This window comes from Pygoscelis adeliae, unplaced genomic scaffold (genome assembly GCF_000699105.1).
Source record: "Pygoscelis adeliae isolate BGI_AS28 unplaced genomic scaffold, ASM69910v1 Scaffold161, whole genome shotgun sequence".
In the NCBI taxonomy this organism is placed as follows: Eukaryota; Metazoa; Chordata; class Aves; order Sphenisciformes; family Spheniscidae; genus Pygoscelis; species Pygoscelis adeliae.
In genome coordinates, this window is record NW_008824061.1 from 182366 (window position 1) to 205344 (window position 22979).

Genomic DNA, 22979 nt, shown 5'->3' on the forward strand with positions numbered 1-22979 from the left:
TGAATTTTAGAAAATCCTTTGAAACTACCCATCACATTTTTTGCCAGTTTCCTCTTGTTCACATACCATATTTTCCTCTGGATGAGGCCAAGAGGCAAGCTAAAGTTTTAAGGGGGGGGGAGGCAAAACCACCCAGGCTGCCCTTAAAGAGACAGAACATCATTTATCAGCTGCAAAGACAGATTTATAAGAGGGCTCCCTCTGTTCCTTTAAGGCTGCAAAACAGATGGGAAGTGAATGGACAGTCAAAGGGTCAAGAAAACACATGGGAGGTGCTGCTTGTCTGCTGTATGTATGTTCCCAGCATAAGAAAGAGGTCAAGATTGTAACTGCATGGCTGGGTGCAGGAAAGGCCTTTTCTTTAAGCTGTTACAAAGACAAACGCTGTTCCTCATCCTGCTGTCAAACTGCTATAAATATTGGTTTGTCAAGAGAGTTTCAGCCGCTAAGTTTTTTAAAAAAGGCTGAGCAGGAGGATGAATCATGTGAATGATTCTTAAACAATTAGCTCATTAGTGTAATAAAAGCACTGCAGAACCCTGAAAAGTTTAAATGGAATTTATAATAGTTCATGTGGTAAATCCATGAATCCTTAGAAATATACAGCCTTTAAAATGCAAGCTTGCAGAAAATAGCCAGCATACTCTTCAGTTACTAGTAGACTGAATGAAAGTGCTAACTGATGCTACATGTAGTAGCTTTCCTTTATTGTTACAAAATGTTTCTTATATGTATTGCTATCTATAATGAGATTTGAATTTGCGGCCAGTTTGAGTTCTTTCTATAAATTCTGACTTCAAAGTATGCTCACTGGAATGGGATAATTACGATGCAAAAATGTTGTAAATACATTTATAAAACAGGCTTCCCCTCCTAGACATATAAAGCTAGAAATCCACCATTATATTCACCAGAGTTACTGACAACTTTTCTACTTGCCTTAAATCCCTTTGCTATCCTGAGATAAAAGGTATGTGAATCTGAGCAACATCTAGAATACCTGTACTCCAGTTATCAGTTCCAGAAAGACGATGAGAAGGGCAGGGACATGCTCTAACTATTCAAGTGTGTCAGGTGAGATACTTTCATTATTAAATAGACAAAGATAATATTTCAGTGTCCTCTCAGAAATACTTACTTTAAACCCTAGAACAAGACAAGGCGCTAAACATATTATTTTAACATCACTATTAAAGTCTCCAAGGGTCAGTCAACATATCAATTTCATGGATACGAGTTCGACAACTACCTGCTAGTGACCTGGTTGAAAATCTCCTTTTGCATGGCATTAACAGGAGAAAACATCAAGGAACCTGTTTCCTACAAAGACATATATAAATAGTGTATATTTTTTCTTTTCCTTGTTGTAGGTGAATCTACCTCTAAAACAGGAAAAGATCACCTCCAGATTGTATATTTAGCCTGCTATAGAAACATAATAAAATCCTAGTCTTAAGAATTCATTTTAGATGGGGGGGATCACAGCTGCCATCACTGAAGTCACTTTTGTTGCAAGTATTAATATCATATTAATTATTAATCCCCATGTATCATATCTGAGCAAAGCTATCAGCTGCCTGTACAAAACAATATCACCTTTATTTCAGACTAAAGATAACCAGGCAGCAGTAGAAGAGAGCTTGTCCAAAACCACTTCAGCTATTTTTACAAGGTATCAAGCACTGGAACGTTATTTCAGCATTACTAATAATGCTTTTTAGCACCAGAAACAGGAATTGTGCATTGTGCTGATGAAATTGTAGATTACTAATCAATCAATGTCTTGACCTATAGCTGCCCCAGATTCACAAGCGAGACCTCTGCAGCTTAATGAAACCGCTTCGGCAACACATTTCCCCCCTCCTCAGTCGAACAGAACAGAAGCTGACTGTATTTCTTGGAGCGATCCCCGGGGCTCCTCAGGCTGGCAAGCACGAAGTCTTTCTGTCTCTGACAGAGCATATGAGAACTGAGGTATGGGGTTGAAGCAAAACTGACAACTATGTAGACTACTGACTTCATACAAGATAATGTTTCTACGGGCTATTACACATCAGTCCTGCTTGTTTACAGAAAAGAAACGAAGTACTACCAAATCATGATGTGAGGTCACAAACCAGTATACATTTCTATGCTGTCATTAAGGTTACCTTAATGTACAAATGATTATTAAGCTGCAAGTTTATGAGAGTCACGATGTCTGCAACAGCAAGGTAGGACTTGTGCACCTTTCAGTCCTCTGTCTCTACCTTAAATTTTTAATTAAAACTGTTCTAATAACTCAACCTTTCAACACAATTCAGCTGTGCTGCTTACTGGACAGCTAGAAGGAGCTTAGTAGCAGAATGACAAGGCAAACTCATAAAACAGACACACACTTGAATGAGACTTATGACACACAAAGATTTAATTTCAAAATCAAAACTGTTAACCTAGAATGAATCAGAACATGATGATGCTCATTATTTTGGGTGGAAATAGTGAAAAGTATAAAGGCAAACCAGAAATATTACCCAATGATTCATCCAGTGATGTAAAAAAAAAAAAAAAATTATCTTCTTCTTATGCAGAAAGGACATATACAGCTATAAAGGTAAATTACTTATGTAAAGGCTACTATAACCTTAAGGCTATAAAACTGTAAAGATACTTTAACATAAGAAATAGCTGATACATGTTGGTTCTCCACCCAAAATAAAGCATACTCAATAGTTAGCTAGATAATAAAATAATATGCTATCAGGACTATTTACGTGAAAGGCTCTCTAAAATACGATGTCAGAAAATGAAATGGCGATGAGATAAATTTGTAGATCATCATAATAAACTTAATTTTTGATAGTCAGAAACTTAAGTCATCATGCCCTGAAGAAAAACAGGTTGTTCTATTATTTTTTCTTTGTTATCATTCCTAGCTGAAAATATTTCCTTCCCTTTTGTTTTTATATAGACTTCCAAATTAGAGGCAAAGTGGAGTCCACTACAACATTAACAATGTGCTGACTTCTCCAGCTTTTGGAAATGTGAATGTCACACTTTACAGTTCCATACTAGTTCAAAACAAATAATTACAGTGGTCAGTTTAAAAGTTTGCATTTATACAAATAGTAATCTCTCCACGATAAGTACTTATTCAAATTTCGATTAATAGGTACCCTCATAAGCAACCAGTACTAAAAAGAAAATAGCATCCAATTAGATGCTTTGATCCTTGCATCATTAAGGAAAGTTTAGGAAAAAAATAAATTTGGCAGACAACACCAGAATGACCCTCAAGTACAAGAGACATGGGTCTAGGGTAAGATTAACAGGCATTAAATATGTCATTACTCATGTAGCAGTTTATCATTATTTTTCAACGTCAACTTTAAGTGATAGGCTTCGCTTAGTCAGTGACAAATGTGCTGAACTTTGTAAGGATCCGTTTTAGAACCTGGACATCAGTGCCTAACTCTTCATCAATAACTTTAAGAAATCACAGCAGACAGACTCTGGTCATCTGGGATTCTTAAGTTAAGTAAACCATCACTCCATCACGGGAGGTTTACAAGTGATGTATGTTCTCCCATGAGGATTACTTCCCCCTCTGAGAAGATGCAGCTTTTTAAAGCACTTTCTGCCATGACACAAAGCAGGAACTACCTTATCTGCACTTTGACACAGACCGTCCTACACATTCTTCTGGTTTTAATTCATTAGTTTCGTGCAGCTGCCCCAAAACTCAAAGGAAAAAAAGAAAAAAAAAGAAAGAACTTAAACAGTCAACCAGTGTCTTTCATGTCAAAACATACTTGCTTGAGTTAATTTCATAAATTATCTACATGGAATTAAAAACATCATAATCATGCAAAAACAATTCATGTGCATTCTAACAGAGTACCAGAAAGTTAGCAAATCTACTGAAAATAATGGGATGCATTGTTGTTGACTTCCTCATGTTCAAAGGTAGGGGAAATTGAAGACATGACCGCACAGACGGATTCCAAGCATGTTGCCCTCTGACTTCTTGTGCCACGGAGCACCAGGACCTCTACAGAGCTCAAAGGGAGCACAGGAGTCATACTGCCACCAGCACACTGGTGACACCAGCACAAGCTTGAACTCGTTAGACACAGACGGCCCACATGAGCACTTTATTTGACTGATTGAGATTTGGGCAGAAATGAATGTGCTCTAAATGACAACCATCCTCTGATAAGATGCAGGCCGTATTAACGTCCTCGGGGAAGCTGCTGGCAGGGGACTGCAAAGATAGCAGCTACCCTGCACATGCTTATCAGAAGTTGGAAATCTGTTTGGTGATTCCCAGAGGGAAACGGCCGCTCTGCTTTTGTCTGGTTAGAAGGCCACAACATTTCCTGATGTAACCTTCTGCCAACTCAGGATCAGACTGTAATGGAGTGCTCCTCACTGCTACAACCAGCTGAAAAGAGCAAAGCAAGACTGCTGCCACTTCTGTGAATTGTCTTACAACTACCAAGTGACCCTATTTTTACTTACATAGCTTCTAAAACTCCAATATTTAGGCATCGTGGAAGAAACGAGAGCACAAAATAACAGTAATTCTGCAGACTCTAATAAAATTACTCCTCCATTTGGATTTCCTAGGATGCTTTCCTCTTCCTCATGTCTGTCTTTGAGCAGTGGGGGCAACATTTGGGCTCTACATTCAAGTATCTTCAAAATTATACCTTTTTTTCCTGTATCTTGTAAACACCAAAAACCATGTTGGTTCTGAACAAGCACTTTAAGCATTGATTTAAGGACTACTAACCAATGCCTTTTAAGCTGTTTTCTCTGCTTCTGGTTTCTAGGGGAAAATTACTTAAGATCTGCTTATTTGAGAGAAGATCTTTCTCCCTACAGCTGAGCTTTGCCCCCTATGAAACACCGTGACCTTTTAAAAAAGTTGAAGCTTGTAATAGGCCATGTTGGATGGGGCTTTGAGCAACCCGGTCTAGTGGAAGGTGTCCCTGCCCATGGCAGAGGGGTTGGAAGTAGATGATCTTTAAAGTCCCTTCCAACCCAAATGATTCTATGGTTCTATAAGAGAAGAGAAAACGGAAGCAAAAGCTTTAGAAAGCCAAGTCAAAGCATGATTTTAAGGAGCACATGTAATCAACAATGTCATGTAGGACAGAGGTCAAATTAAAATAGCATTGACACTCATCTCAAGGGACTGAAATTTAATTGGCTACAGTAATGACCACAATATAGGATTAGTTTCACACAACGTTTTTATTCTGCAGCTAACAGCAATTAAAGAAAAAAAAAACCGTAACCACAGAGCAAGTCATTATCTGCAATGTACTGCTCACAGACTTTATCCCCAACTTTGCATAAATGCATAACAAGAAAAGGAGACTCACTCAGATTTAAATCAGTTTGTTACATACAACACACGACAGAGCCCACTCAGCTTAGCCAAATACATCACAGAAATTCCAGATCCTGAGTCAGCAACTTGCATATGGAAATACCAACCTTAGATAACATTAGCTTTCTAACTCCATTAAAACGGCAAGTTTATGATATTAAATCACTCACGCTCAAAGTTTGCAAGAGGTTTACATTCAACACTAATGGATTCAACACAGCAGAAAAAGTAAGTTAAGAATTTAATGCAGTGACTTTAAAAGCAATGACTTTAGATATAAAACTTGAAAGTATTTTACTGTAACACTGGTTTATTTAGTTTTTATGTTTTAGTCTTTACAAGAAAATAATTAAGTTCTGCAAACTGTTATATTTCATACCTTACAAATGTATGACAGAATTTAAACAAATCGCCCTAAGCTATCTTTTCTGCATGTGAGGGCTCACTCCTCAAAAGTTTCAAAAAGCTTTTGTGCAGAACGAAGTCTCAGCTAGCCCATGACACCTGTACAGGTGTCAATATTACTGACAAATGAACTTGGAGGCTGACCCCTTCACATTCATACCCAGTAATTTCAGGATCAAGTTTCCACAAGCATTCCGCAAGTCCCTTCCCACCTCCTGCCAATGAATCTCCCTGTATAAATGCACATGGTTTTACTTACAATTTGGTGAAGTTCTGGGTTTTCTTTTCCTTTTTTAACTTGTGGGGAAACAGGATATTGGATGAATAGTATGCTGACCTAGGAAAGATGCTTTGCATGTACTATCCTTATATGTATTTATCCTGTGCACGTAAAAGATGCCTTTGCAACATGCATAGTTTAGCTGTTTAAAAGGAATAAAGCAGAAGGAATAAGTGAAGATAGAGCATGTGTATTTCTTTGGGGACTGTGAAATTTCATTTCTAGTGAAGTCGATGGCAAAGCTCCTGCTGACTGCCTGAAGCTAGGATTCACCTTAAGTATTCAACGTACATGTGCACCACCTAGCATGTTTTAAATGCTACTGCAATACAAATATATGTTGCTTAGGTTTAGGATAAGACACTAGAAGAGCCCATTTCCTTTCCAAAATGATTAAAGCATTCAGTTCATAACGGTTTTTTAGTAAGAAAGGTTAATAAACTAATACTTTCCATGCAGTTGCTAATGCGAAATGTGTAACTGAGAAAAAAAATGAGCATCCCTTACAATCTTCTTAAATTGTATGTCATACAAACAAACAAAAAACCAGAGAGTGGAAAACAAGAGGGATAAGGCTAGGCAAGTGCATCTTCCTCCCAGAAGAAAAAACTAACATCCAAGAAAACATCGCCCACTGCCTAAGCCATGCTCATGCATCAAAAAGCAAGAAAATGTAACCAGAAAGGGGAGGCTGGGCACCGGCTCTGCTGCATGCTCATCCTCCCCACTCCTCCTATAAAGGCCATTCATTGCCATCTTGTGCTGGAAAGCTGTACAGCACCTTAATTACTGTACAAAGTTCACACTATTGAGGAAGTTTGCTTTGGCCCTTTATATAAAAAGAGCAAGTCCAGCAGAGTGGAATTCTGGAAACAATTAGGTAGTTCTGGGAAGCCCTTCACTGGGAGCTCAACATTAAAAAAAATTGCCGTGTTAAAAAGTAGTCTACAGAAAGTTAAGATTTATCCACATGCTATCAATTTTGCATAGAACTACAGAGTATTTCTGCTGAAATTATCACTCTATCCTTTGTGTTAAAAATAAAACAGCAGAAAATGTATTATTTATCTTGAAATCAAATTCTTTTACCTAGGTATTCATTTCTTTCCAGAAAAAAAAAAAGTATTACCCAATATTGAAAAACATACTTAAAAAGATATAGTTCTAGGAAAGGTATGACTTCAAAGAATTGTCTTTTATAAATAATCAACCCACTTTAGCATTGCCATCATAAAGATCCTGAACCTCAGCAAATGCCAGCAGTTTTACCATTTTAACAAATTTTGCAGACACCACCCCCCCCCCCCATTTTAAAATACATTTAAAATTTTAAAACTTTCAGTAAGTACAGAGGCAGCCTGCATGAATGGTCAACGTCAGTCACTTTGAAAAAGTTAAACATGAATACAGGGGAAAACAGTATGAACTAGTAAATACTATAAAAAGATTACTGATAGAATTAAAAGATATATACTGACTGATCCATCTTCTAAGGTATTGTAGAAACAGAGGGTAATTAATATTTAAAAAAAAAAGAGAAAGTGCAAAACCTTTGCGTACAGCTACACACATTTGTGCATAACACAGCCGTAGGCATTTGAAAGGTCTGACTTGCCACAATAGATAATAGATCTTCCCTCCAGCCACAAGCAGTGCCTTAAAGCCTGCAATACAAACAGGGCAGTCCTGACAAGAGGCATTTTTATGAGTGGAAATTCTCCTTTTAAAGGATTAATGTTTACCATTATACTTCTAGCTCCCTCTACCCCATTTTACTACTTACAGAACCTAGCACATGGTGTATTTAAGATACTGATTTAACTAAGCATATAGTATAATACTAAGTTGTGTGGAATATAGGTTTCAAATAGAAATATTTTGTCCTTCAGCAATGAGCACAATCAAGATGCATGTGCCAAATGGAAAGTAAATATAATTCTTCCTGTTGCTGATGATGCTATCCAAGATAGGGATAAAGACCTGGGTATGTTCTTCAGCTGACAGACAAATTTGCTGGAGAACTTCGATATATATAATGCACCAGAGTTGCAAGGGAGGTTGGAAACAACTGCATTAAAACAGGTTCCTACCAATTGCTGAATATGCCTGAAGTACCCAGTTAGACACGCAAGCGACAAACAGCAATTTCCTCTTACTTCTGCATCCTCTGCAAAACAACAAAGTATCTCAACTGTCCCCACAGTTTAAAAACATGGCATGGAAAATGACTAGGCTGATGGGCTCTGAACTGGCTGTTACTTCTCACAAAAGAACTTGGCGTTGTAGCAGATAGTCCAATGCAGCCATCAGCTCATTGCTCAGCAGCAGGCAAAAAAGGAAATGGACTACAAGGAATTACTGTAAAAAGACCAGATTAAAAACCAGAATGGATCATAATGCAACTGTATAAATCCATAATGCAGATACATTTCGAACATTGTGTGCAGGTCTGCTCTTTCATCTCAAAAAGGGTTTAGCAGAACTAAAAAAGGGGAAAGGAGCGGCACACTGATCGAAGCTATGAAGCAACGTACGTGCAAGGAGCAACTACACAAACGAGAACTTTTCAAGCCAGGAAAAAGAAGAGCAAGCGTGGGTAGCGTAAACATCTATGAAGTCATGAGTGGCACAAAAAACGAATAGAGAAAGATTACTGAGTGTTCTTCACAGTGCAAGAACTAAGGAGAACCAAATGAAACTGGCAGGAGGCTCAAAAACAAACAAAAGGAAGTACTTTTTCACACAACGTGTAGTTAAACTCTGGAACTAATTGCCACAGGATGTTGCAGATGCCAAAGTTTACATGAGTTCAAAAAGCAATTAAGAGAAATTCACAGGAGGAAAAAAAAAAAATCCATGAATGGCTATGAATCACAAAGATATTACCTCAGGATTAGGAAATCTTGGAACCATAGATTGTTAGATGCTGGGAGCGCATACCAGGCAAGTACTACTGTATGCTTAACCTGTTCTTATGCTGTTCCCTAAGTAGCCATGCCTGCTCATTGCCAGGGACAGGACACTGGGATACACCAACCACGGGTGTCTATCAGTACAGGTATTCTTATGGATTGATTGCATTTTAGGACATTTTTAAAGTCACTTTTTCACCTGCTCTGCCCCTTTTTGTATCTTATGATCCTTTCTCCCAGATGGTCTCTAGTCCTAGGGCTTCTTTGTTTTCATATACTCAGTAATTGTTCACTGGTACAAGTATCATGATGATACTTATGATAAGAGGTACATTTACACTACATTTAAAGCCTTTTTTTGAAGAAAAAGTAACCTTCAGTACATTATAAAATACATAATTTGTTAGAAACCGTTCAAAAGATCTGCTTACACTCTTTAAAATATCTAGAATAAAACCTGAGAAGTAAACATTGGGAAACAGCAAGACTCAGGGCCTAAAGGTCATCAAGGAACATTCATATATAGGGTTAAAATACCATTTAAAGCTGTAGAACACAGATAACAAAACCTGCTCAAATAAGTTTTGAGTCCTATATGAGCTCTCATTACGAGACTAAGTCATCCATGTTAGAAACAGTTTGACATTAACCAGTATCCTGAACAAACAATAAAATACTTCCAGTGCTTCAGCATTAAAAGACTGACATAACAGAAGTGAGACAGTGTTGCCGTAATATCATCAGCATCAAGAGGAAGCGTCCCAACCTCAGGTATATAAATAATTTAGATTTGCAAGTAGAGTTTCCAATCAGGAAGCAAATCCCAGCCTCGTATTTACAAATTTAGACTGGGAATTAAAAGACCGTTTGTAACCATCAGAGGAATGACATCCTGAAACATGTTTTCAGCATGAATAGTGAGCCCCAACAAGTTAACTGATTTAAAGATGGAGCTCAAGATATGTGAATGAGCTGGGTTATATAAACACAGCTGTCTGGAACAGAGAGAGACTGGACTTCATGATTCAAGAGATCCCTTCCATTCCATTCCTAATTAAAATACAAATACTTTATGAATGTGTGCTGTGAGAGTCAGGATTTTCTTTCCTTAAGCAGAGTCCTGATTATCACTAAATGCTGGAAGAAGGAAATTACTTGTATAGCCACCTGAGAGTTCAATGCTCTATGCTATCAAAGTCTGTCTCAAGAGTATTAAAAAAACCCCTGCACCACAGAAAAGCACTCTATTCACTAAGGGGAAGGCAAAGAAATCCCTTTTTCCTGTCATTTGCCCACAAAAATTATAACCACTTAGCAATAAAAGCATGCAGAAAGTGGAGAGACCATTGCTGATTTGACTACAGAGCTAAGCAGTGGTAGTTTTAAAATCTTCCCATAGGTACAATAAAACATAACATGTCATCATACATCGTTTTGTACTGAATAACGATTATTTCCTTAGAAAAATGTGTGTGGGATCTGTGACCTCCTGAATCTAGAGAAATACAGTGCAGTGACGGTGTTTTAGCTACACAGTAATTTATGAAAGGCATACTACAAACTTGAAGCATACACGCTAATACACAGATACCCAGGACTATAAACACACAAGCAGGCTGCTCTGACAGGTCCACTCTTAGTTTACAAAATAACGAACCCAGCTGTTACTGCTTTGAAATGGGAGGTTATTCCTGATGCTGGTGAGAAGCAAAATTGACAATGGAAAAATTCCAAGTCGATTTCAGTACAAAATAAAGATGGATTAACTTAAACATTATATATTTTCTAGTGCTCCTTTACTTTGGTTTGAAACACGGAATATTTAAGGATAAATCAAAATCACCAAGTTTCACTCTACGCCAGTATTTGCTCAGGAAAAAAAATTAACATCCGGCATCAAAGCAAGAAAGCAAGCAGCACTGCTCACTAATAAAAGGAGATAACTTCCTCATTAAATATCTGTGTCCCACTATGCAGGTTACCACTAGGTTTATCTCAACTTATATAGAGAGGAAAAAGCCTTGTTTTGTAAACACATTTCACCCACTCTAAAAGAATGGCTACATGAAGGTTGATACAGGGTTTCAAAAGCAACACAGGATGTTTGGAGAGAATTATGAACCCATAATACAAATTATATAGTCACACCAGCTGTTTCAGAGACCAGTCAAAAAAACCAGACAATTTGCCCTAGATTCACTAAAACTCCTACTCACAATTCCAAAATATTATAGCAACACTTTCTAAAGGTCAACAAATACCATAACTGACTGGAATTTTAATAACAATGCTTCCAATAATAAGATAAAACTACCAATGTAACCAAACCAGCACTATCAAAAAGAAATCCTTAGATTTTGAGTTTATTGTAAGTGAAACATTTGTTTTATATGACATTTTGGATGTAAAAAATGGAAGACATAATTCATACTTCGGAAACTAACAGCGATTGAAGGCTTCTCCATCCCACTGAACCCTGGATATCAGAACATTGGTAAATAAAAGAAGAAATACTGACCACAGCATCCATTTATTTTGAATTAAATATCCAAAGTCATATTTTAAGACAAAATTAGTTGCTACATCAAACACAGAATAAATGTATATGAAGAAAGGCCACCTGTGATCTCAAGATGCAGATATTTATATATCTACATGAACTTCATTTATCACAAGCTTTTTTTCTTTTCTCTTTTGCACAGCATCGTTTTTTTCCCCTACAAGTCCAGTTGTACAGCTGGGGTTTAAGTGGAAGTCTCACAGAATAATAGCAGAATGAGCCAAAAAAACAACAATGTATGTGCAAGAGCAAGCCCTATCAGCTAAAAGTCAGTCCAAACATTATTGGATGTGCAGGTAGACAACAGGAGTATCACCTCAGCCTGGACTGTCCCCTTAAAAACTGTCACTGTTTAAAAATCTCACTATATTAACCATAAAACCCCTTAACACTTTCCAAGTGACTCAAAGCATTGAACTACTGTAATACCTCTGCAAGGTTAAATCTGTTAGATTTTCTTCCTTGTTAAATCTCTTAAAATAATGGTCACCTCAGCTTAATAAGCACAACATATCAGACCTTCTTGTCTGACAGGTTTTATTTCTGTATACATGGCCTAAAACAAGATGGCCAGTAGATCAGGGGCGTTTCCAGCTAATCTGTATTAAAAGTCAGTATTATCCGTGGGAAGGCTGCGTATTTTACCCAATAATTAAAAAAAGATGGGATCAAACCCTCCTTACACAGTCAAGACTGAATCACCCAGAGACAGGTCTCTGAGGTGTGGATTAATCACGTTGTACTAGAAAGACAACACCATCCCCTTATAATATTACTGTTTTAAGTATATTTTTCAGTATACTGATGCAATATATTTATATCAGTGAATTTATATCTAGCGTAAATTATGTTGTTTTATCACACTATACTACCCATGTCCACTTTTGAATCAGTAAGATCTGATCATATGAAAAAAATTCCATTTGTGATATTAAATGCTAGCACATGAACAGCCCATATCGCATTAAATGTTCTCAAGGTCAGTGGTCAGAATTTGCTTCATTTCAAGCTAGTTCCAAAACACTACAGAGTAGGTACTTACTGAGATCCTCTGCGAGCTGGACCCTCTTGCCAGTTAGGAGCTTCACTTTTTTTTCATTGTCCTCAGCAAAATCTTCAAGCACTTCCTTTACATTCTTCTCCAAGCGCCTTACTGTAAAAAACCCAAAACAACAAACCAACCAAAACAAAAAGTGAGCGGTAAAACTTTTGCACCTGTAATGACCTAAGGACAAAGTTTTGGGAAGGTCTGTGGGAGACGTAGTATATGTTACCAGGCTAACGAATCTGGTTGGAGAAAAGGCAAAGTTCTGAACACATAAGTCCCTTGTTTGGGCCACTAAGACAGGAAATTCTTTGAGAAAGATGTTTCAATTTCGAAGGATATTTTCTCTCTGAATTAAATTATTGGATGACTTTTTTAGGAGGAGATAAAAATATCTGTACACTGCTTTGCTGTCTATTAAATTCAGCAGTTTCTTGTTTGAGACTGAGTGTCCAACAAATCTTTATTGTAAGCATCCTTGCTGCTTCCTTCTTAACAGTTACACTTTCGCTATCAACATCACCCTCATCAGATGAATCAAGGCCAAGTCAATTAAAGGTGAAAGATGGAAGAAGAAGTTAATGATGACAGCAGAGTGTGGTATTGAAGGATTGATGACATACAGAGGGGTGTTACTGTATATACAAGGCTAAGAGGAATCAAAAGCTCTTTAAAGCAGTATTATGTCCATCTTAACACTCACATCCTTGCCCTTCATACTTAGAGGGAATACCTCCTAATGAAACTTCCTCATTTTCAGCCCAGCAGTTGTCAATGAGGTAGGTGGTTTGAAGAGACAGGACCTAGCTTTCTACATTTAGGGGCAATTTCTTCTCCATGGAGGGTAACTTGCATCACATGACAAGGTTCAAACTTTTTACTTGGACCTTCTTCAAGAAGTAGGTTGAGAATTATTTTACAGATCAAAGATCGTTATTAGTAGTTGTACCACGGCACTAGCAGATTGCTACATAAATGATGCTTTATAAGGAAGTTGCTGTTGTATAAGCTTGTCTAGATATTACATGGCACATGTAACGCGCGGCTTTAAAAAAAATCCATTAGAATTGATTTTTTTATATCAAACACTTCTAAATTAAAATCTACAGCCAGATTGACCTGAGAAAAATGAATATAGTCACTATTTATTGAAATTCTTCCTGCTTGGAAAAAGATATTGACAATTAGCATCACGTAAGCTGAAAATATTTTAAACTGGAGAGTATCTTAATTATTTGACGTTCTATTTACACTAAATCATTTCACATAAATAGAATGTGAAATTCTATTTACTCTACATCTTTTAATTACCTAAGCAGGACAGAAAAATCAGCCAGCCATGCTAAGCATGAAAGGAACACAGCTAGAGGAACACTAGAAAATTTCTAAACAATTTTTTGTTTCAAACACCTCAACTTCACTATGAGCCTTACCTTCAGTGTTAGTAAGCTGCTGCCTCAGCGTATTTGCTGTAATTGCCAACATTCGCTGTATTCGCCAGAAGAGGACAATATCATTACATTCGAGCTGAAACGGGGGAAGTTGTAGTGTCAGACCTCTGATGTCCAGTGAACATCCTACACTTATAAGAATCTCTTGACACTTTTAGCGGCAACTGTAAACTCATGTATACATATCCTGATCTTGCACAAAAATCCCACAGAATAACTGCTGTAAGTAACAAGGAAGCACACCAACAATACTTCTCAAGAACTGTGCCAGCCCTATTTAATACACTGCATCCCCTTTACATACACTGTTCTCAACAGAAAGAACCATGTCAAGGGGTATCACAGAAAAACAATTTGCACACACTGTATGCAGGCTGGTGAGTATAACCTAATGTTCACTGAAACACCGCACTGGTTCATAGGAAACACATTGAAAGACGACAGCTGAACTCCATATTGTGACTCCCTGTCTGACAAATGGTTCTGAAGACAGTGTTGGGCCAAGGGTAATATCTGTTAACACCACAAGAGACAGTTTCTACACCTGCAAGGATGGCAGGAGGGAGCACTAACTTCACATTAGGACACCTTAAAAAGACAGTAACAGGAACAGGAGGTTAGGTGTCACAGAGAGGCAGGTCTCCACTCTATGATCTCATTCTCTCTTATGTCTTACAGGCAAAGGTATTTCTGCAGTAGTAAAGATTTCTGGCTCCATAGGGATCATTGTTTCTCACTAAAAAGAAAAATAAAACTCCACAGAAAGTGAGGAGCACTACCTTTCCAGTAATTTCTTTTTGATTTAAAATATCATGGTAAGAAAACTGTGTATTCTTTTCTTTGTGCGACTTCATGCATACTGTCATTGTTGCACAAACTTCGGTTTACAAAACTGGAAAGTCATTTAAAAGATCTGTTTGTAAGCTCCATAGTTGTTTTTTTTTTCCCCTGTTGATCACATGTGGTTCCAAGCATTAACTCTAAACACTTATTTATCATACTTATCCCATAAAAACCCCTTACTCAATGTTTTCTGAATTTTTCTTATCAGTGAGGTAAATAAATATCAATGGGAAAGTGAGAGAAATGGATACGAACAAGATATCAATAGCTGTACAATACTGCTTTTAACTGTGTATTTTAAATACACATTGATAAGTAACAGATGTTTAGGTCATGGCTGATACCTAGTGGTCATTTTATATAATTACCACCAGGATGGCATTTTATCAATTACAAGGCTCATGTAAAATGTATCTAAGTTCACCAGCTATCTCAAGGTAAAGGATATAAAAGAAAGGTTAGGCTAGTTTAAAGTATTTGTAGATTTTTTTTTTTTCACCAAGATGGAAATATTAAGGCAAAACACCAGCATATATCTGTTCTTCAATTTACCTCTGAGTCCACAAAATGCCTCTGATAATAATAGAAGCCTCTTCGACATAGATTACAGTGGTTCAAAGCAGTCTTCAGGAAATATCTTCTATAAATTTGATGCCATGTGTCTTTAATCTAGGAAAACAGTACTTAGATTTGACTAAATAAATACATACACTCACTATCGTGCATAATTTTTCTTCAAAATTAAATATGTATATACATATGGCTCTTCAAAAAAACGTAAAATAAAATTAAGAAAATCAGTTGCTCAGCTAGAAAGGAAACTCAATTTGCACTCAAGTCTCCTCATGTAGAGGATATGGATCACTACTCTGACCTTTACAAAAAGGTATGGTAAATGCTACACAGGGAAGGGGCAGCAGGTATTTAAATAACTCTTCTACCTTGAGTAAGTACATGTACTAATGTTGAAAAGGTAGCCAAAGTTACTGCAGAAAATAAATCACTGTTAAAAGGAAATCTACATCTATTACTTATTAATGTTTGAACTCTCATTTACTTAAAATCTTACGTTTAATTAGATAAAAGGTCTAATTATGGGTAAGAGCCTTACAGTGCAATGAGATAAATCATTTTCCAGAACATTTTAAACGTACAAAACATTCCCTCAGAGCACTCTAAAAAACCCTGCCTTTTTCCAAGTATTTTTACAAAATTTCCCTCTCTTCAATGTACCTATGAACTTCAAACTGCACATACAACCACACCGAAAGTTTAGGAATGCACAATATGTTTTTATTGTATCTTGCTCACAAAGGCCTTGACTCCACTAGAGAACATCTGAACAATAATTTTAAACAAGCCTTGTCGTAATGCACACAAGAAAATCTGCTCGGCAGATTCCGATTTCAGGCTAAACTGACAGATTCCTAAGCGTTGTACTGCATTTGTCTGACAGCCAACAGAAGTGTGTGAATTGCGTGCAAGCAGTCATTTAGTAATTCATTTGGAAACATCTGGATTACACAGTATTTAGATGGAGTCTTTTGTATGCTACCTAGAAAGAATATTCAAATGTTCACAGGGGGCTTCCATATGTTTTGTTACAATTCTGCATCTTACCAGACATGGGTCCACTGTTATTCCTCTTGCTTCAAGATTCTTTCTGACAGTTGTCACCTCATCATTTGCCAGATAAGCTGCATGTTCTTCATTGCATTTGATTAATTTCTCAAGTTCATTTTTTGTTTCATTACGAACATTCTAGGATAAGAATGATTAGTTAGAATTAATTATTATAGACTCAGAGATCATCAGCACCTCCTCAATAAACAGTCTACCTGCTTAATAAGCCAGAACAGAAAATACCTTTGACACTATTAACTATTACATTTAAGTGACTCAAAAGGGTATTTCTGCAAAGACATCTCAAATATAGTATTTCTAAATGGATAATTTGCTGTCAATTTTTCATATTTTTTTCTTTTCATTAGGCACAGAAATGCAGAAGAGGAAGAGAAGGGTGGGGGAAAAAAATAATCATAGGTGTTAGTCTCCTTTCCCCTCCATGAACATCCGCTACAGGGTTCACATTCACGTATCACCTGTGACACTGATGAGAATTGTAATTTTTGCTTAACGGCTAGCAAGAATTCTCCATGGATTCATACCTTTAAACTGCTGTTCATTAAATTCAAGTAAGATAGGCTGAAGTCACTGCCTTTCTCCCATACCTGGCTGCACACAGTTGACTGTAAAACTCCTTCCTCTGAAACAATTACTTTCTACCGTATTCTTTTAAACTCTACTTACTTCTTTAAAGTATGATTCAGTTTGAGAAATATCTAGAAAAAGTAACATAAAAAGCCCATCATCTCTGGGCATTCAACAGAAGGTGCTATTTAAATTCAAAAGAAATTTCCAAAAGCTATGAGCAAACGAGAAGAGCAGTTATGATGAAAACGGTCTATCAGAAGATACAACTGTGACTAGAATGCTAGTGATAATGCTATCACATACTAAGTAAATCCAGATGGAGTATGATAGGAAACGGCACTCGACTTCTGCTTAAAAGGCATGCGTGGAAAGTGTAGAAAAGAATAGCCCAGCTTCCACCCTGTTTTCAATTTCTTTCTACTGGAAGAACTTTAATATTCAGGTCAATGGCATAATAGTAAAGATGCAATTCAGCTGAAGAATGGAAAACAGTTTACAAACCATTATGTATCTGCAATATGAAAAAAGTATATGGAATTCTCTGTGGTCTAATATTTAAAACAATGAATACTTTACAATAACTTTTACTAAGTTATTGTAAAGTATTTAAAAGTAATTTTTTTTTTTTTGCAATCATCTAAATAGTGTGAAGAGGGTTGGTATTTTTGAAAAGTTACTGAAAATAATAATCAAAATTTTCTAAAGGTAGTGAACTACAAATTCTTTAAATTTTTTTTCCTTTTACCTGTTCTTTGGTGCGGCCTATCCAGTATAACCACCTTTTTTTCCAGTCTCAAAAGAAATTTCCAAAAGCTATGAGCAAACGAGAAGAGCAGTTATGATGAAAACGGTCTATCAGAAGATACAACTGTGACTAGAATGCTAGTGATAATGCTATCACATACTAAGTAAATCCAGATGGAGTATGATAGGAAACGGCACTCGACTTCTGCTTAAAAGGCATGCGTGGAAAGTGTAGAAAAGAATAGCCCAGCTTCCACCCTGTTTTCAATTTCTTTCTACTGGAAGAACTTTAATATTCAGGTCAATGGCATAATAGTAAAGATGCAATTCAGCTGAAGAATGGAAAACAGTTTACAAACCATTATGTATCTGCAATATGAAAAAAGTATATGGAATTCTCTGTGGTCTAATATTTAAAACAATGAATACTTTACAATAACTTTTACTTAAGTTATTGTAAAGTATTTAAAAGTAATTTTTTTTTTTTTGCAATCATCTAAATAGTGTGAAGAGGGTTGGTATTTTTGAAAAGTTACTGAAAATAATAATCAAAATTTTCTAAAGGTAGTGAACTACAAATTCTTTAAATTTTTTTTCCTTTTACCTGTTCTTTGGTGCGGCCTATCCAGTATAACCACCTTTTTTTCCAGTCTGGACCCACCATATCTTCAATAACAGATTCAGCTAAAAAAGGAAATGTGATGTTAAGCATCACTCAGTAACTGGTCAAATTTATAGTTCTAAAATTAGGTACAAGATCAAGAATGGACATTTTATGCCTAAGAACATAAGATATGCCATACTGAGTCAAGTCAGATGTCTTACTTAAAGCAACAGTCTATGTCTTTTACTAAAATTTAAAAGTGACTGCAAACCAGTAGATAATTCAAGGAAATATATAAAAAAAACATAGCATCCCTCCACGAGACAGCCCTCTAGGTTCCAAGTCAGGTGTTTAAGAATCTTATCTTGTTGCAACTTGCATCAAAATTAATTATGGTTGATAACCATAAATGGACCAACTACTTTCCCTGAATTTATCCTATTCTTCTACCTGTGTGTCTGTACCATTTTTTGACTCTACAGGTCTCTATTACTTATCTTTCATCTGCTTCATTGCAAGAGCAAGAGCACTAGCTTTTGAGGCTGTATTTTGCTAAACATTTCTATCAGTATCTGTACCATCTTAAACTGTCACCACTGTCTCAGCTGTACTGATACAAAAACTTGCACTGCAGTGAAGTGAACTAGATCTGGAAATTGGCACAGATTAAAAAGCGCACAGGAATGGAATACATCACACAACTCACTGTCTTTGAGACGACTTTGGAGCGTCTCTTCCATAAAATGAATAGCTGCATCCCACTGCTGTTTATCAGATATTGACCGATCTTCTAAGGCATTGTGCTGGATCACTCGCTGCAATACAGAACGTCGTTTTAGCATACAATAAATCATTTATTCAGGATTTAGTAAAAAAAGATTTCTGACGTTCTCTTCATTTTTTGATGTCTATAAAAACAGCATTTATTGGGCACACAGGATTTATTCAAGAGGCACCTTTTCAAAGCACTGCCAAAAATATTTTCTTGTGCCTTTAATTTGACTCTCTTCTATAGCCTAGCATAAATACTGTAAAAAATATAGCAAACAATATGAAATCCCTCCAGATAACAAATTCTATAAAGATGGTAATGAAACGCTGTTATTTTACGCTGCTATACTTAACAGAACAAATGAGCTGATACTAAACAATTCTCACAAGGCTGTCCTTGGGCAGCCAGCGGATTATGGAGGACTTTTTCCTGAACTAACCAAACCAATTTTATTAGATGTTGTTTAAGGCAACAATTAACAAAAAGTAATAATGAAACGAATTGAGAAACACCGAATTAAAACATTATCTAGAAAAGGAGAGATGGACACATCTCCCTATCATTTTATGATTACATTAAAAGAATGCAAAAATACTGAATATGCAACTTCAGTAAAAATATTTCAACAGCACTTAGTCAACAATGCAAAAAAACCCACTACATTGTACCAGGCTATCCTCCGCTCTCTCATTCCATTTATGTCGTTTAATACTTTCTTCTTTGACAGCTTGTTTCAGTTTATCAAAGATATCATCATGCTCTTTTCCTTTTTGTTCTGTCATGAAACGGGAAAATTCTTCTTGCAAAGTCTCCCATGCCACCTAGAAAATTAGCAAACAATACCTACTGAAATGGACCATTATACCATGCACCAGCTGGTAAAGGAACATTTACGACAATTCTTGCACGTATGAAAATTTGCATACTTTCTGAAAACAATGTATAAGCATAAGAGTAAGTAATTGACTTTTGCTTTGCTGCCTTATCCATTACTAATAAAATCAACACTAAACTTTGCTTCGCTATGTTGTAGCAAGTGGAATTCTGTTAAACTTGCATACACCTATTAAATAAGAATATACCTAGCTTGAAGGGTTTGTTTAACCTTTTAAAAGGAGGGGTTTTTTGGTCTTTAATAGGGAAAATTCACCAGAAGAGCAAAATACAACGTTCCTGCTGTATATGCTTCTCAACATCAAGATCTTGCTAGCCTTTTCTGACATGTAAGCTGGTGAGAAGAACTGCAGTCAGCCCTTCAAACCACCACCTTACTTCTCTCTGGAGCTATGCTTTCACTTCAACAGGCTTTGCACATTTTTTTTTTAAATTTTTTTAAATAATTAAATTCTCACCTCTACTGCTTTATTAGGCAGTTGCTTGTCAGTCCACTGCTTCAGTTTGATGTCCACAGTGGTGTTAAATGTCCCTGAGTTCATAGTCTGTGCTGCTGGAAGGTAGATATTCTCAATCACATGAGTAGATACCCTTTCCCATAAGGTTTTCTGAAGAATCTCCTCCCTAAAATAGAAAGTTGTAACACACGATGGCTTCCAATGCAAAAGTTTCTAACAAGGATGCACTGAATTTGTTAGAAACACTGAGAAAACAAGACTACAGAACACAGGAAACGCTCCTTAACGCCAAGACACAACTTCAACCAAAATCCACTTGGAACTAAGGGCACAAATACACAATGTTTTCAGCAGCAAAGGCAGTTTCAGAAGTTGGCCTCTATGACTCTCATGGCTGCCACTGCACTGCACAACAGTTCCTTGCAGCCTTTAATTATACCAATATGACCATACGGAGCTGTGTGTGCATATGCACAGCAGGTGGGGGAACGACAAGGGGACAGATAGTAAAGCATTGAAATGATTTGACTAAAAAGTCCACGCTCCCAAAAAAGCATGTGGGTTTTGTTTCTGTAGTATTCTGATTTGTTTGTTGGAACATGCTGTAGTTTTCCATCTGGGATTTTCATTGATTGCTCCCAGATTTGATAAACAATGAGGAGAAGTCCAACATTTACCAAAACGTATATTGACATTCATTTATAAATGTGCCTCATGTCACTATAAAACTAAGCAACGCTTTCCTGTTTATGATGCGTTTCAAGAAGTAACAATGGAAACAATCTAACTTTAACCTTTTTAAATGACAATAAACTTACTTAGGAAACTTTGCAGCTGCAGTGAGACAACTCAGCTGAGCCAGTGTAACACGCAGCTGGTACCCACAGAGCTAATCATGCTCCTTCTGCTCCTGCCACAGTCTCCAGTACAGGTTGTGGGTTCTTGCAGATTAATTTTATGCTAGCTCAGCATACTAAATCAGCTTACCAATAGATCACATTGAGTGCCAGATTTGGTAGTACAAGACTATCAGATTCACTCAAGCCCTTTTCTTCCAAATGGGCTGAAGTTCGGGACACAAGCCCCATCCCTGATAATGCCCCTACTCTAACTAGGCCAACTGTGGACAAAGACTGAAGAACTTCTCATAAATATCACTCCTTTCAACAATGGCATAACTGAAAATTTCTCTTTTGTGTTTAAAGCATCCTTCTTTGAGATTTAAAAAATCTGAAGCTGTCCTTCTGACATACCAGTATAAGTGCAGATCAAAGCCACTAGTTTTTCTACTGTTGGAATGGATCTTTGGCATATTTAGGATAGTAAAAGTATTTATACAAAATTAAAAGGAACTCAAACAGTTAAATGGTGAAAGAATTCACTATAAATAAAAATTGTCACCAGTAAAGAATGTTTTCCTTAAGAAGCTTTGTTCAAAATAGGATGATTTGGACAGCATTCAAACAAAGACCAATTATTGATCATTCTTGATCACCTTTAAAAGAACTAGGGATGTGGCAAATTAATTTCACTTACAGTGTGTGCTGGAAACCGTCTGTTATGGATTTTACCACTTACAAATGCACTGTAGAAGGGCAGTCCTCTGATTAAGAACAAATGCAATCTCATTCCTTCTCTACTGACGTGGCAATAAAAATACACTTTTGCTTTGCTTAATTCAATCAAACTTAATTGGAAGGAATGGAAATTTTAACAGGATAGAAACATCTGTATTCATCAAATGCACTGCTGTTTTTAGGCTACCTATAATGGCTAACAGAAGCATTTTTTCATGACTTAGGTATCCAGTTCTACTTTATAGCTCATTAAGTGTTATAAAACTAGAATCACCACTACATTTTAACTTTCAAAAGAAATGCACAGAAACATTCATGTTATGCACCCATCCCATCCACAACATAAAATGAAGCAGACTAGCCATGGGCCAGGATACTTCAGCATCTATTACACAGTGAACAGCAGCAAACACCAAAATGGCAAACTTGCATTACATTTGGACTAGAACGTAACTTCAGACTAACACACTGCCTACACCACCTTCTCTGAACACATCCACATGCCCAGAATTATTCTAACGTCACTAAGAGTCAGACATTTAATCTTGGTTTTTAGTTGATGACCAACTAACAGTTCAATTCAGGTCACTGAAGGCAAAGGCATTAAAGAAATCTTTTTTTCGTGGTTCTCGGTTGTAGTACAGGCTGTCAAAGTAATCCTTTACCTTGGCTCTTCTTCTCTCAGCCTGCATCTACAGTGTCTTTACCATGCAGTGATGCTACACTGTTAAAATACTTAGGCTAAGCTCTCTCTCTCATACCTATGTCTGCCTTACAGAGAAGTAGGGCAGAATAGTATGGTGCTACTTGGTTGAGGCTACCAAGGAGATCCACATGTAGGAT

General features: G+C 36.7%; 1 protein-coding gene across 1 annotated transcript in view; it reads right to left on the bottom strand.

Moving 5' to 3' along the window:
• The window catches only part of OPA1 (optic atrophy 1 (autosomal dominant)), a 57768-nt gene that overhangs the window by 8145 nt on the left and 26644 nt on the right, over nt 1–22979 (bottom strand). Inside the window, exons 22-29 of the mRNA XM_009334102.1 lie at nt 20560–20725; nt 19876–20028; nt 19142–19250; nt 18436–18515; nt 16494–16634; nt 15426–15542; nt 14013–14106; nt 12577–12687 (exon numbers count right to left, since the gene is read on the bottom strand). Coding sequence (XP_009332377.1) covers nt 12577–12687; nt 14013–14106; nt 15426–15542; nt 16494–16634; nt 18436–18515; nt 19142–19250; nt 19876–20028; nt 20560–20725 — 971 coding nt within the window. The remainder of the gene's footprint in view (nt 1–12576; nt 12688–14012; nt 14107–15425; nt 15543–16493; nt 16635–18435; nt 18516–19141; nt 19251–19875; nt 20029–20559; nt 20726–22979) is intronic.